General features: G+C 46.9%; 1 protein-coding gene across 3 annotated transcripts in view; it reads left to right on the forward strand.

The window, feature by feature from the left end:
• SYT6 (synaptotagmin 6) overlaps window positions 1–12,407 on the forward strand; it is a 60,448-nt gene extending 48,041 nt beyond the window's left edge. The window contains exons 4-7 of one of the 3 annotated variants that reach the window (XM_077119451.1): window positions 701–821; window positions 5,426–5,597; window positions 6,792–6,942; window positions 12,336–12,407. In XM_077119451.1, coding sequence (XP_076975566.1) covers window positions 701–821; window positions 5,426–5,597; window positions 6,792–6,942; window positions 12,336–12,407 — 516 coding nt within the window. Of the gene's footprint in view, window positions 1–700; window positions 822–5,425; window positions 5,598–6,791; window positions 6,943–10,668; window positions 10,687–12,335 lie in introns of those variants that run through there. The other 2 variants (XM_077119452.1, XM_077119453.1) reach the window with 2 other exon arrangements.
• The last annotated feature ends 1,137 nt before the right edge of the window (window positions 12,408–13,544 follow it).

The raw sequence follows: 13,544 nt of genomic DNA on the forward strand, positions 1-13,544 counted from the left end.
ACAGGGGGAGGGTGGTGAGTTTGCTTGTTGTGTTGGCTAGAGAGAGAGATGAGCCAGTGTATTTTTGAAGGCTATGTCACATTTCAGAAGACGGGACAAAGTGTGTCCAAGATCTGACATCAAACACAGGATGGGGGCGCAGATGTTTCTTCAGTTGGCAGCATGTCCAGATCAGGGCAGTGGATTCTTCATGCTTCCAGCCAGAGAACTGGAACTTACCAAGGCAATGGGGTTGACCAAAAACACAGAGTTGAGGGACAGAAACAGAAAAGAATTGCAGATCTTCTGGGGGAGAGGACACCTGATGGCCAGAGTATGCACAGGACTTTGTCATGCCATTCATGCCAGGACTGGAGAGGGATGGAAAGGGGTCAGGGACTGAGAAGGGAATGCTGGGGGAAAAGAGGAATGGGCCACCAAGGAGCTGGTGGTCTGGAGGCTGCAAGGTAAGCACATGTTGGACTAGGGCCAGAATCTGAGCAAGACTGAGAGGGAGCATTGAAGGAGGCAAATCCTACTGAAGAGGCAATATGGGCATCATTGCCTTTTCTACTCAGTTACTCCCAGCATGGAGGTCAGAACTTGGGGTCTTAAAAACATGGCACTCTGCTTTGAAGAATTTCTCCTGGGCTCCAGACATCCCCCGCAGCAGCTGCACAGGGAGCGAGGCTCATCTGCCCTCTTGTCTGCTTCTTTTCAGGAGAGTGTGGATTTGGGCGAGATCATGTTCTCCCTCTGCTACCTGCCCACAGCAGGCAGGCTCACCCTCACGGTCATCAAGTGTCGGAACCTCAAGGCGATGGACATCACAGGCTATTCAGGTACCTCCTTCACCCAGCGTCCCTGCCACGGTGGCCTCCCAGCAGCCCAGACATTAGGATATGGAGGGGTGTTGGAGAGAAGAGGACAGAATTCTAAGATAGGAGCACCAGCTCTGGGGATAAAGTGCCTGGATTTGAGTTCCAGCAATGCCACTTCTTAGCTATGCAAAAGCTTTGGTTTCCTAATCTGACAAAATGGGAATGAGCCTTCCTTGCACAGGTGGCCTTACGGGTAAACAAGTTCATTCATATAAAGCCCTTAGAACTTTGTCTGACTCCTAATAAGGCCTCAGCAGATATCACCTATCATTAGCTGCCTTTCTCTTAGAAGAAGAAGAGAATGAGAAGTGAAGAGACTCTCTCTAGTTTGGGTGAGGATTCTGGACCTCCAGGAGGGTTTTGTCGGGTTTGAATGTGTAAATGTTTGTGGATGCACACAGCCTGTGGCAGGCCCGTGCGCTGAGTCAAAGGAGCAAATCCACTGAAAAACAAAGTGCTCTTGTATCTGAGTTTTTCCTGCAGGGCTCCAAGCCTCAGCCTCAGCACCAGGAGAGTTGCTGGGTTCAGGAGGAGAAATAAATTCCTCTTCTAGCAACAGAGGAAATGCTCCTTCGGGGTGCAGCCGCAGAGACCTGCAGCCGGACAGGGTATCGGAGGTTGATCCCGGCAAGTCATTGTAGGGAAAGGTATTTGAGTCTGAAAATAATAGACGAGCAGCTTGAGTGCTGGGAGCCTTCTTCCCTCCATCGGCTCAAACTGCCCTAAGAGGTGAAATGAGGTGAAGCCTTCCAAAGAAGAGGCGCATCGAGCCAGGCTAGGCTGCATTTAGAATAGCAAACATGGGGAAACTTTCCCTAGTTCCTCCCACTCTAAGAGCCTCTTCTGATTATTTAGATTATCAAAATAAAACCACTCAGCTGATGTCTCTGAACTTGAATAAGAATCAACTGGAGACTTTTCAATGTATTTATTGTTTATCTCCTCGAAAGCTCCTTACTATAATCACAATTGCCATAAAGAGGTGACAGTCTAGTTGCAAACATCTGGGCCCAGATGTCACCTGGCACGGTTGGAAGATGATGAGGTATCAGGCCTTGGACATTGAGGTTTCAGGGAAAGGCAGCTGGGAAATGTTGAAGCAATGTGTATTTATTTGAACTTTGAATCCTTGGGAGGCTTTGCATGCAGCTTCCTTTTCTTTCTGCCATACTCACCCCTTTAAGACCAAAATCCCTTCCCCAAATCAGGCCTTCCCTAATGCCGCTCATCGCAGGGCAGCTTCCCAACACGCATTAGGACTTGGTGAAGAACTCAAAGAATCTCTTCTGACGTGTGAAAGGCTCTTATGCAGCAGCAAATCTGCTTCTCCCAAAATATAACCAATGCAGATTTCATTTTAATATCAAAATAAGCACGTACCAGGGACAGAAATTCACCGAGGATTCTCAAGGATGCTGAGGGAAATAGGATTTTGCTGCCTAAGTCCCCACACTATCTGCTCTGATGTAATTGCACCGATGTGCTGGAGAGTGAGGTCCTGGTGAAACCACTGAGGTCTTCCACTGCTTCAAATCAGGGGATTCGGGGCGAGAGATTTTTCGTTGTAAGTTCTAACCTTCCTCTCCTGGTTGCCCCTCTTTTCTACCTGAGTTTGGAAAACTGGTATAAAATGTCAGCTTGTGGGGTACAAGGGTAGTTCAGTGGTAGAATTCTCGCCTGCCGTGCAGGAGACCCAGGTTTGATTCCCGGCCCCTGCACTCCCCACCCCCAAAACAAACAAGCAAATGAGCAAAAACCCAGCCAAACAAAAAACAATTCAGCAAATTATGCTGCAATAATAGGATGCTCACATGGAAGGAGAATGAAATGTGACCCTGCCATACAGCACACAAAACAAAAACAAAAAAAAGTTAGCTTGCTTCTGAAAATGCAAAGGATTTTTATCCAGGGTTTCTATTTTGCTCACTAATGTAAGCAAGTGCCTCGTACAGTAAATGGCACTTAAAAAGCATTCAAAAATATGTATTGAATGAAGAATGAATGACTGCGTTTGAAGCAAAACGAACCTGGTTAGAGGATGTACATGCTATGAGGCTCTTCTACTGGATCTCCTGCTTTTGAGAATGAGTTGGAGGTACCAGCCCAGACTGGTTTGGGAGCAAGCAGAGCTTATTTATTGCCTGTTCTTGGCTTATGTTGCCCTGATCTCTAAAAACCTTCCTATTTTCTTTGGCCCTAACTACCCCTGACTCAATTCTCTAGGCCTTACTGCTGGAAACATGATAAGAAAAATAATACCAAATAACGATGAGGATCAGTATACCACAAAGTGGTGGTGAATGAGTTAGCTCATTTATCTGGTCTTTACTGCTGAGTCTAGTGGTTAGAAATGTGAGCTGTGGGATGAGAACCTGAGTTCAAATCTTAGGCAAGTTTTTAAATCTCTCTAAGCCTCACTTTCCCCATCTATGAAATGGGGACGATTAAAATAATTTTTTAGGGTTGATGTGAAGTTCGAATGGCATGATATATATAAAGCTCCTAGCGTAGCGCCTGGCACCTACTAGATGAATTTTGATGGCTTTCATGAAATTCATTGCTGGTCTTTGTGCCTTCTCCCTCGGCTGTTGGGGAGGGAAGGGGCCTCAGAGGCCACATTCTCCAGCCTCAGAAAACCCTAGGGAATAGTCATCTCTCTGCTGAGTCTCTTGATTGATGGTAAGATCGGTTCCTGCCAAAGAAGCACATCCACTGAACTTTATAAATTGGACATGTTTGGCAGGGGTAGATGGAGCTGGGAGAAGGAAGATTAGAATCTCCCAGACAGTAATAAGGCATCTGCTCAGTGACCCATAGGCCAGGCGCCTCTGCCTATATTTTTCCAAGCCTGGTGACATGAAAATATGCTGACAGTTGAGTGTATGGGAATAGGCATGACCGGGGGGAATGAGGTAGCACTTGAGCAACCTCAAGCCTGAAGACGCTTTCCAAGGCAATGTACACCCTTAAGGAGTTTAGAAACTTCCACATTAAAGACGGGTCTTGGAGCTAGTGTCTCCCCCTTATCTGCCTGGACCTGAGAAATGCCCAAGGGCCTATGCACAGAGAGTGAAGCTTGTGGGAACTAGAAAGCTGTCTTGCCTCAGTTCTCAAAAAAATCCTCCTTTCTTTGCACTGAAAATCCCCCTGAGAGAAGGCCCTTCCAAATGTGTAGTCAGAGACAGCAGGTTGATTAAACACCTGATGGTCTCCCCAGTTTCCCCATAAACCCAAGTGTCCCTATGGTTAAGACACAGCTGCCACTGTCACATTGGTTAGTCTGCAGCTCATTAAGATGTCTATGAAAATGCCTTTATAGCTTGGAGTTTCTGAGCAGGTGCTGCAGTTGTCTCTAGTTTCCATCATAGGTCTGTGCCTCATCTCCTATCTAAATGACATTCAGGAAGGATGAGACACCAGTGGGTGTTCGGATGCCAGGAGAGAGAACCATACCCTGCCAGACCCCATGAATCATGGAGCTTGGGGGAGCAGGTAGCTTTAGCCTGTACCTTTTGACAGATTCACATGAGCCCTGGCTTCTGGGCAAGAAGGTGTCTCAGAACATCAGCATCTCAAAAGCTATTATTACCTGTGAGTCGCCCTCTGATTCTTTAGCTACACCACATAAATAACAATTATTACATGAACGAGACACCTGTGCTATGGGATACAATAGGTGCCAGTTCACTTGGATGAGTAGAAAATTTCAGGGTAGAGAGATGACCAAGAAAACTAAAGAAGACACAAAGAGGAGAGGCATGTGGGAGTTCAGTAAAAAGACGTCTCCTATTGAGACTGTCTCTCTGGATGGAGAGAATCCAAGATCCCACTGAGAAATGAAATGTCAACCTGCAGCCCTGAATCTCATGAGATCTGCTTTCACTCCCCCTGGCCAGAGCTCCGGCTTCTACTTCCCTGGAGCAAGAAGGAAATGACTTCCAGGGAAGCAGAGAGCAGGGCCACGAGTCCCCTTCTTGATGCCAAGTGGTGATGAGCCTGTTGGGACAATGAGCCTTATAATCACATTGTCAGGTGAGGCGGGGGACAGGAAAAGCAGCCGGATCGTCACTGTTCGTTTTGCCCTCGCACGTTGCTGCTCCTTGGGTATCACTGAATTCTATTTTTATCACCCTTATCCTTTGGTTAATAATGCTGAAAAAAACCCAGAGGCAAAGATTCCAAGTAGGTAAAAGAAGTAGAAAGTGCCTTTGTTCAGCTTCACCACCCTTTGGAGCCAGCCGGCCGCCGAGGGTTCGAGATTTAAAACCGTGGACCCGTGGGGAGGTGTCCTGGCTGATTTGGGACCAGCTTCCCCATTAGTGAAAGTCCATTAAGTTCTCCCAAGAAAACTGAAGTAGCTAAAGACTGTGTTTATTAAGTCCTGAGCGTCCTCGGAGACAGGTGTGCTACATAAATACAAGGTGATTTAATTATCTTAACAACCCACTGATACCATCTGATGAGCAACAGCAGGCCTAGGGCTTCAGTTCCTCTGTTGCAGATGATGTTTGAGAACAGCTGTTGAACACAATCCCTCCCCTTTCCACCGCTCCCCCTCGGCACAGATCCGTATGTCAAAGTGTCCCTGCTTTGTGATGGGCGGAGGCTGAAGAAGAAGAAAACAACCATCAAGAAAAACACTCTCAACCCTGTCTACAACGAGGCCATCATCTTTGACATTCCCCCGGAGAACATGGACCAAGTCAGCCTGCTCATCTCCGTTATGGATTACGATCGGTAGGTGTGCCTTTCAGGAGGTCATGATTGCCCTGCCCGTCAGCCCGACTCAGATGCAGTACCAGATGCCTTGACCTTGGATGGTGTGGCTCAGGGTTCAGGTGCACATTGTTCGCAAATATGGCGCCACCCAAGGAGGGTACAAGGATTTGAGAAAGAGCTTGGATTCCCCTTAAGCAGAGGGCTCAAGCTCCCCTTCCCTGTTGGCCTATTTCCATCAAGGGTCGCTTCATTCATCAGCCCCCCCAAAATAGGAGTCTCTGGATTCATCCCTGCCTATTCCCATACCATGCCATGGCATTCAGTCCTATTATCTATCTTTTAAAATGTCTACCTATCCTCTCCATTTCTGCTGCTGCTGCCATTCTCACTCTGGGATGGCCATGAAGCCTTTTAGCTGCCCCAATCCAGCCAACACAGTAAGGACACTCCTTCCCAAAAACCTGCCCTCCTCAAGAACCATCAATGACTCCTGTTGTCCAGACCCTTTGCCCAGACTCTCAAGACCTTTTATAATCTGGTCATGGCATATCCATACAATTTGATTTCCCCTTCCTCAGATATACTTCCTCTCTTCAAGTTATCCAAATCATGCTCTTCCATCAAGGTTGGCTGAAAACGTTTTCCAACTACTCCAGCTCTCCAGTTGTTACTTTAAGTAAAAGGGAAAGAAGCCGTGTAGTAATGCTTTAGCCCTCAATTTTTAGCACAAGTTCTTAGGTCTGGTAGGTGCTTGGTGAACATATTTTACCAAGTAGTGATTGATGTCCTTGCTGAGTGAATGTATTTCACCAAGTAATGATTGATGAGTAATGATCAATGTTCTTGCTGAGTGACTCAATCACATCCCAGCCACTGGGGGTATGGAGAAATGATGCTCAAAGCAGGTTGATTTATTACCAAATGCTGGTGTCTCAAGCCAGTTTGTGATGTGTTGGCTGAGCCAAATAAAGGAAGAGATTTAAACTTGCCCACCCCCTAAAGTCAGGCCATGTGCCCATTGTTTCCTGAGATTTCAAAAATTTATAAGCTTTTGCTTATCTGTCTCTGCCCAATGTCTGTCCAAGGAGGCTGGCACCCTGAGGCTCTGCCAAGCATCTGTCTTCAGAGCCCAGAGTTCTGAGTTGGACCTTCTGGTTAGAGTCCCAGGCCCCAGGCCTTGTCACCAATGCTGGGCCTTTGTTTCCCCCGCAGAGTGGGCCACAATGAGATCATAGGAGTGTGTCGTGTGGGGATCAGTGCCGAAGGCCTGGGCAGAGACCATTGGAACGAGATGCTGGCATACCCCCGCAAGCCCATCGCACACTGGCACTCCTTGGTGGAGGTAAAGAAATCCTTCAAAGAGGTGGGTGAGGTCACGCTTGGCCCTGGCACGTTTGTTGCATGGCCACGTTGGCTGGAGAATGGCAGTTGACTCTTGCGAGACCCTCGGCCTTTCATGGGAAGGGGGTAGTTGAGGCCACATGCTTCTCACCCAGTGTGTGGCCAGCAGACAGGAAATGGAGAAAGAAGGCAGGGAGCTGCCTGACAAAAAGCCCGATGTTGTGCATACTGAAAGCAAAACTGAGTCATTAATGGAAAATAAGAAACTTGGAAGAAGTCTGCCCAGAAGCTCCACCCTGCCAAGTCCAGAATGCTTTCCTAAAGCCCCTGGGTCATGTTCCTCTAGGAGCAGCCGCAAGGGGGAGGGGGTGAGATCAGAACTTGGCAAGAAATTCCAGCCCTGTTGGAGCAGTGAGTTCCCCGAGACTCAGGCCAGTCAATCGCTTGGTAGTTTTCACTGCTTGGATGGATGGAGAAGCAGCAAGAGCAGCTGCCTGTTCTTATGATGTTGGTTCTCACCATTGATGGGGAAGGTAGCATGGCCTCATGGTGTCACACTTTCTGTGTAGAGAAACCTGGTCTAACAGACACTGGATTGAGAGTCTCAAGAACTTGGGTTCCAATGCTGGCCCCATCCAATTTGCTATATAACTTTGAGCCAGTCTCTTCCTTCTCCACTGCAAAGAAAATGTCCTTTGAATGATATTTACAGTCTATCCCACCCTCTCCTGAGCCCCACCATTGTAAGATCCTGTGGTTTATCACTTTGGTGGTCCCCAGGACTACTTTTTCTCAAATGGATTGAGATGTGGGGGTGCACAGGCAAGTCTTAAGCCCCATTTTCACCAATCTCACCCCCCAGAAAATCTGAGAGATTATTCACTCATTTTAACAGCCTTCAAGCTTAGTAAGCCTAGATAGCTGTATAATAGTGGAAAAATCTAAGTTTCTTTTTAAAGCTTCATCCCTTCCACTACATGGCCATCAACTGAAGAGCAGAGCCATCTTTAAAACAATCCCCAGGGCAGGCAATGGTGGCGCAGTGGCAGAGTTCTTGCCTGCCATGCCAGAGACCCGGGTTCAGTTCCTGGTGCCTGCCCACGCCAAAAAAATAAATAAATAAAAAAAATAAAAATAAAAACAATCCCCACTCTCTGTGAAGCAGAAAAGGTGCGGACGGCAACCCCAGAGGAGCACTGGCTCTCTTACCTTCTCAGGAGGGACAAACCTGTCTCCGCCTGCCTCCAGCAGTGTGAGGGGTCTCAGGAAAGACTGAGAGCTGAAGGGATTGGACATGAGGAATGCTGTGGGAGAAAGAGAGAGCACCTAGGGAAGCCAGGCTAATTGATTGACTTCCCCAGGTACACGTGTGTGCTTTGCAAAGCTTTCACGCCATGTGGCCTTTCAGGCAAGCAGCAAGGACCAAGGCATAGATACAAAGTTCCCATCAGTGAGACCTCATGTTTCTGTCTTGTGGTTGCTTTGATTTTACCACCACTGTAGCTCTCATCTCCTTGGCTCCCCACCTGCTGGGGTGCCTCTGTCCACAATAGGAAAGGCTCTTTTCCAGGAGGCCTCTCTGCAGAGTGTGGGTGATGTTGCAGGACCATCCTCCACCTACATTGCGGGCAGGTCTCAGAGGCCTCCAGGCATTATCTGGCACCTCACATTGAGCACCATGGGGTGGGGGTGGGGGCAAAACTACCCCCCCTTTTTTCTTAATCATTTGGAGATATTTAAGAATAGAATAAGTAACTAAAGTGTTTAGGATGGCTTAGGGGCAAGGGCATGAGATGGAAGCTAAGAGTCCTGGCTGACCTTCTGGTAAGCTGTGGGGCCTCAGGGAACTCACTGTCCCACTCTGATCTTCTGTTTCCTCACTGGCAAAATGAGGGGGTAGGTGAGATGATTTCTAAGGCCAGACAATCCCTTCCCTACTCTGCTTTTCTATGAATCTCCCACCCTAAATAATGACTGGGCCCATTTCCTTGCCTCTTGCACTGTAACTGCCTTTCTGATCTTGAATTGACTGGGCCTGTCCTTGGCAAACTGAAAATAAAGGACAGAGCAGGGGGCTGGAGTTGGGCCTGGGGGTGCTGAGAAGCGTGGAAGTGTTGGACCTCAGGCCCCAAACCACTTTCCTTCATGATGAATACAACTAATTAAGCCAAATAATTGATTTCAAGTCCTATTTCTTTGAGAACTCCAACTCACCAGTCTAGACTGCCAAAGAATAAAAGATAAAGTAAAGCCTTTGAAAATGAATATTTGATGAGACGGTAAAGGGAAAGTTACAGTATATGGAAAACGAAAAGAGAATAAATTGATTCATATCCTTTGGGCTTACTTTTTTTCTTGATCTCTTACACCCAGCGCCCGAGACAACTCCCTCCCCCACTCACTTTCCTACCATTTTCTGCTCAGCTGATCATTTCTTTGTATCAAGAAGCTGAAAATGGCATTCCTCTTGGCATCTTGGGATTTCACCAGTGCAAATTTGTAAAAAAAAAAAAAAAAAAAGCCTATACTCTGAACATCTACAGTGCAAGTATCTTTACAAAAATGTATCTAAACCCCACCCCAGGCTAACATGAAGTCAGCCCTCTTTGTGTTTATATGGTGCATTGCACTTGAACATGCATCCTTTCCGTCATCCTTAGAGCCCACAACCTGCCTTCTTTTCAGTCCTGTTCTGGACACTGAGCAAGAGCTTTGCTCTTGGAACTTTTTTCTCTCAATTGTCTGATCCAGAGAGAAATCTTATTCTCTGGCTTCCAGGAAGATAAATGGCATTGCATCTGTAAAGCACTCTGTATTTATATTGCACCTTTCTTAGAGGAGTTCCAAGCACTGTGATCGCTCCTTTTTTATTAATGAGAACAGAGAGCACCATACTTGCTTGCTTGTTTGGACTTTAAAATGAGGTTTTTTGGGGGAACAAATTAACTGAAAAGACATTTTTCCCTGCTGGGATTTTCTCCCGAATAAAAATTAATTAAGCCATAGTGTGTGCCCTTCTCCAGCAGTGGCTGCAGTCCCCTCCTGCTCAGGACTCCAGCTCAGTGCTGTGTGTCACCAGTGTCACCCCACCCAGAGTCCAGGTTGACCAGCGACCAGCTGTTTTTACTAAGAAGGGTCAAATTTGGATCATTTGCCAGAGGTTTGAGATATCTGTTGGAACATGACCCATTTCAGAACAACAAAAAGACCTTTCCTGGAACACAGCCACCCTGGAACAATTGTCTTCCTGTGTGTGCAGGGACCATTTCCCTGCTATTTCAGAGCCACCATGATAATCCGGCTGGAATCATTCTCCTCACCATTCACCAACCCGATCTCCCCCCTTTGTTTATCTGCATAGGAAAAAATCAGGGCCTAGCAGGGGAGCCAGTATTCCTTCTTCCTTTGTCCCCAGTAAACAATTAAGCTCCCTGAGAAGACTCTTTAGGCTGTTATATAAAGGGGGGGAAAAAAATACCCTGTGTAACCACTTCATTTTCTCTTCTCTGACCTGGCCTACCAATCAGGTTAAGTGGCATGCTTACCCAGGGGAGAAGCCGGTAATTACAATGTATCTCTCACCAGCATTAAAGGTTGTAACCAAAAAAGTAGAACTCCTAAAATGAAGGTCTGTTAAATGGAAGCATTAGTAATCGGCTCCTGTCAACTTCTGGTTGGGAAACTCTTGAGTCAGAAGTCACAATGGGCTCAGCAACCAGGCATTTATTTATCTACGATATTTCACCAGGGAAACCCTCGGTTGTGATTTCATGCGCATGGATGCTGCAAGCAGAGAGACTGCCACCCGGAGTTAGGAGTAAGTACCTGGTGTGGACCCAAAGAGGTTAGGTTTGTTATTACATTTCATGTCTCCTTCTTCCCCTAGTGAGGCCAGATGCCGAGCTGACAGCAGGATGGCATGGAAAGAGCACTGAATGGAGAGTTAGGAGACCTGGTTTTGGATCCTGGCTCTCCCCCAGCTAGCTGTGTGACATTGAGTAAAACCTTGCCTTTTTCTGTGTCTTTGTTTTCTTGTCCGGTTCTGGCATGGAAAGATCACTCAGGTTCAGTCACACAATGGTGATCATCGTACGTGATTGTCCAGCTCCTGGTTATTTGTAAAGCTCTTCAGGTTGGCCTGTGCAGGGAGTGCAAAGGAGCCCATGAAGAACTGAGCCAAGAGAAAGATAGCAGAGGTGCTCAGACTGGGAGTGTTACGCTAGTTCAATAGGTCTGGGTCTCTACTCAGCTTTGTGGGCTTCCCATCCATTCCATAGGTGTTGCTGGATGGCAAATGGTCTATTTAGGTGGCTCAACTCTCTCTAGAGATGGCTGTGTTGAGGGGAGAACTGCATCTATGCACAATTGCATTGTTTCAGCCTCTACTCGTCCCCGTCACTCCATGGTGGAGACCCCTAAAGGTCAGGAGAAGCAGAAGGCGCAGCACTTTGGGTTCAGGAAGGCCATCTTGACCACCTACCTAAATAACCTCTCTCTCTGGTGCCCTGACCTACAGGCAACTGGGAGGGTCTTGGGTCTCCTCAGCCCATGAAAAGTTTGGGGTGAGCAGTAGACACTGACTCGCTTTGAAGTGAAGCAGCCCCAGACAGGTTAAGAACATTCACTGGGTCAGATCCTTGCCTAGAAGACACAGCTGCCGCTATGACTGACTTTTCGATTTAAAGAAGGGTTGAATTGCTCAGGGTTCAGGTCCATCCATCCCCAGCCCTCTCCTTCACTCCACAGTGCCTCATGACATCACCCCCTCCAAATGGAAGGGTTACTGTCAGGGTGAGAGGAAACAATCCATGAGCCAAGGGGTGAGAAGAAAGGGATTGAGGTACCAGAAAGGGGAAGGGACTGCAACCCGCTGGCACCCCCTACCCCTTCACAAGTTGGGGTGCAAATGCCCATAGGAAGCATTGGGACTAAGGAAGAGAGCCCAAAGCTAAAGCAATATCAGGGCTTTAGCTGTACTAACAGCTCCCAGACAAACTGCTAATAATTCATGATCATGGGTTCTTGGCAGTAAGTGCACACTCTGCAGCCTGCCTCTTTCGCCGCTAACATAATCCGATTTTCAGCGTGAAAAATGGCTGAAGCGTTCAGAAATGGTCCAGCCGTAGCACCTCATTAAAACACACAGGCATGCGTGCACATGCATACACACACACTCATTCCACATAATAAAGAGCGCTTTATTTATCTCTGCAGTAGGTCTTTAAAAATCAGACATCCCAAACTGGAAAGTCTAAAGATGTTTTCCTTACATTTTTGCATGGCTGACAGCAAAATTCAAAAAAAGCTTCTGAGAAGCTTGGAAAGGTGAATTCAGTGCATGGACCAGATGAGTTTTGGAGATTATAATATAAATTCCCTGGGCATTCAATGATCGGCTCTTTCTCCTCTCCGCAGTGGCAGGGCCGAGCTGCCAGCTTCGACAGTGAGAGCTCATGCCCTTCTCCAAAACCACCTCCGACTCCGTGAGCCGCATGGCCGAGCCACACAAACGGGACTCAGCCACGTTCCTTTGCACTTGTTCAACAGTCTAAAGACAGTGTTGTGCAGTGGCAGCGGCAGCCGTGAGTCTCTCTCACTCCAGGGTCTTAACTATTCTGCAGGTTAAGGCTGAGACACTTGTTGTGTAGTCGGACCTGTCTTAAGTCTTTTCTGTCTTCCGAGGTGATGTTTTTGTGGTTTTTCACTTTTTATGGCTCTGCTGTCAAGAAAAGAAGAGGAAAAAAAAGTAGGAAAAAATGAAGAGTGGCGAGCCCAGAGGTTGGTTCTTTAAAAAGCAGTGTAAAATAGCAGACTTTTCTGGGGACGTGTATCAAGTTTCTGAAATTTTGTGTTTCCACCAAGCCCTCCAGCCCAGGAAAAGGAAGAGGAATGAAGCTATGGCTGCATGTTCGGTGTCCCACAGGGAATGGTGCCAATCCAAGAGCCTTTCTGAGCCTAATTATGACTCTCTGAAGCTCTTCACTGATGGGACATAAACCAAGATGTGGACTCCTGGTTCCATGTTGAAATCTCAAGTGCTCTGAGCTGTTTTGTGAACCTTCAGCTGGTTGGGCAAGGTTCCTTGTTCCCCTTCCTCATTTGCTTTTCCTCACAAACCGAAAATGTGCTGACTTCTCATGGGAACCGAGTCATTCTCTTTAGGAATGATTCTGCTGAAACTAAACGTGCCGTATGTTTTCTGACACTCCACGGTTAATGATCACATTTGTTTGAAACCAGGATCTTTGTTCTCCAAAAATAACCTTCATTGCAAAGAAAGAGAGAGAGGCACATATGTTGCGAAATGATTTCTGTGTTATACATAGCTTTATCATTCCATGAAGTATTGAGCAGCTGTTTAAAATGCCTAAACACATCAAAGAAAACCCTAGATTAAATGTTCTTTTCAGAATGGATGGTTTCCAAGTGCAAGCAACAATTTGAGTCCATCTTGTATAGGAAGAAACGCTTCTTGATTGAAACCAAGTCAGCTTACGCCTATTTCAGCCCTATTGACTCTGGGACAATATCCACCCATAAACTTTAGTGCTATAAATTACTAAGTACTTCAGTGTTCTTTATTTCAGTGTTAGTGGATTCCCGCCCCCCCCTTTAGATCTCTAC

Source organism: Tamandua tetradactyla, chromosome 11 (genome assembly GCF_023851605.1).
Source record: "Tamandua tetradactyla isolate mTamTet1 chromosome 11, mTamTet1.pri, whole genome shotgun sequence".
Taxonomy (NCBI): domain Eukaryota; kingdom Metazoa; phylum Chordata; class Mammalia; order Pilosa; family Myrmecophagidae; genus Tamandua; species Tamandua tetradactyla.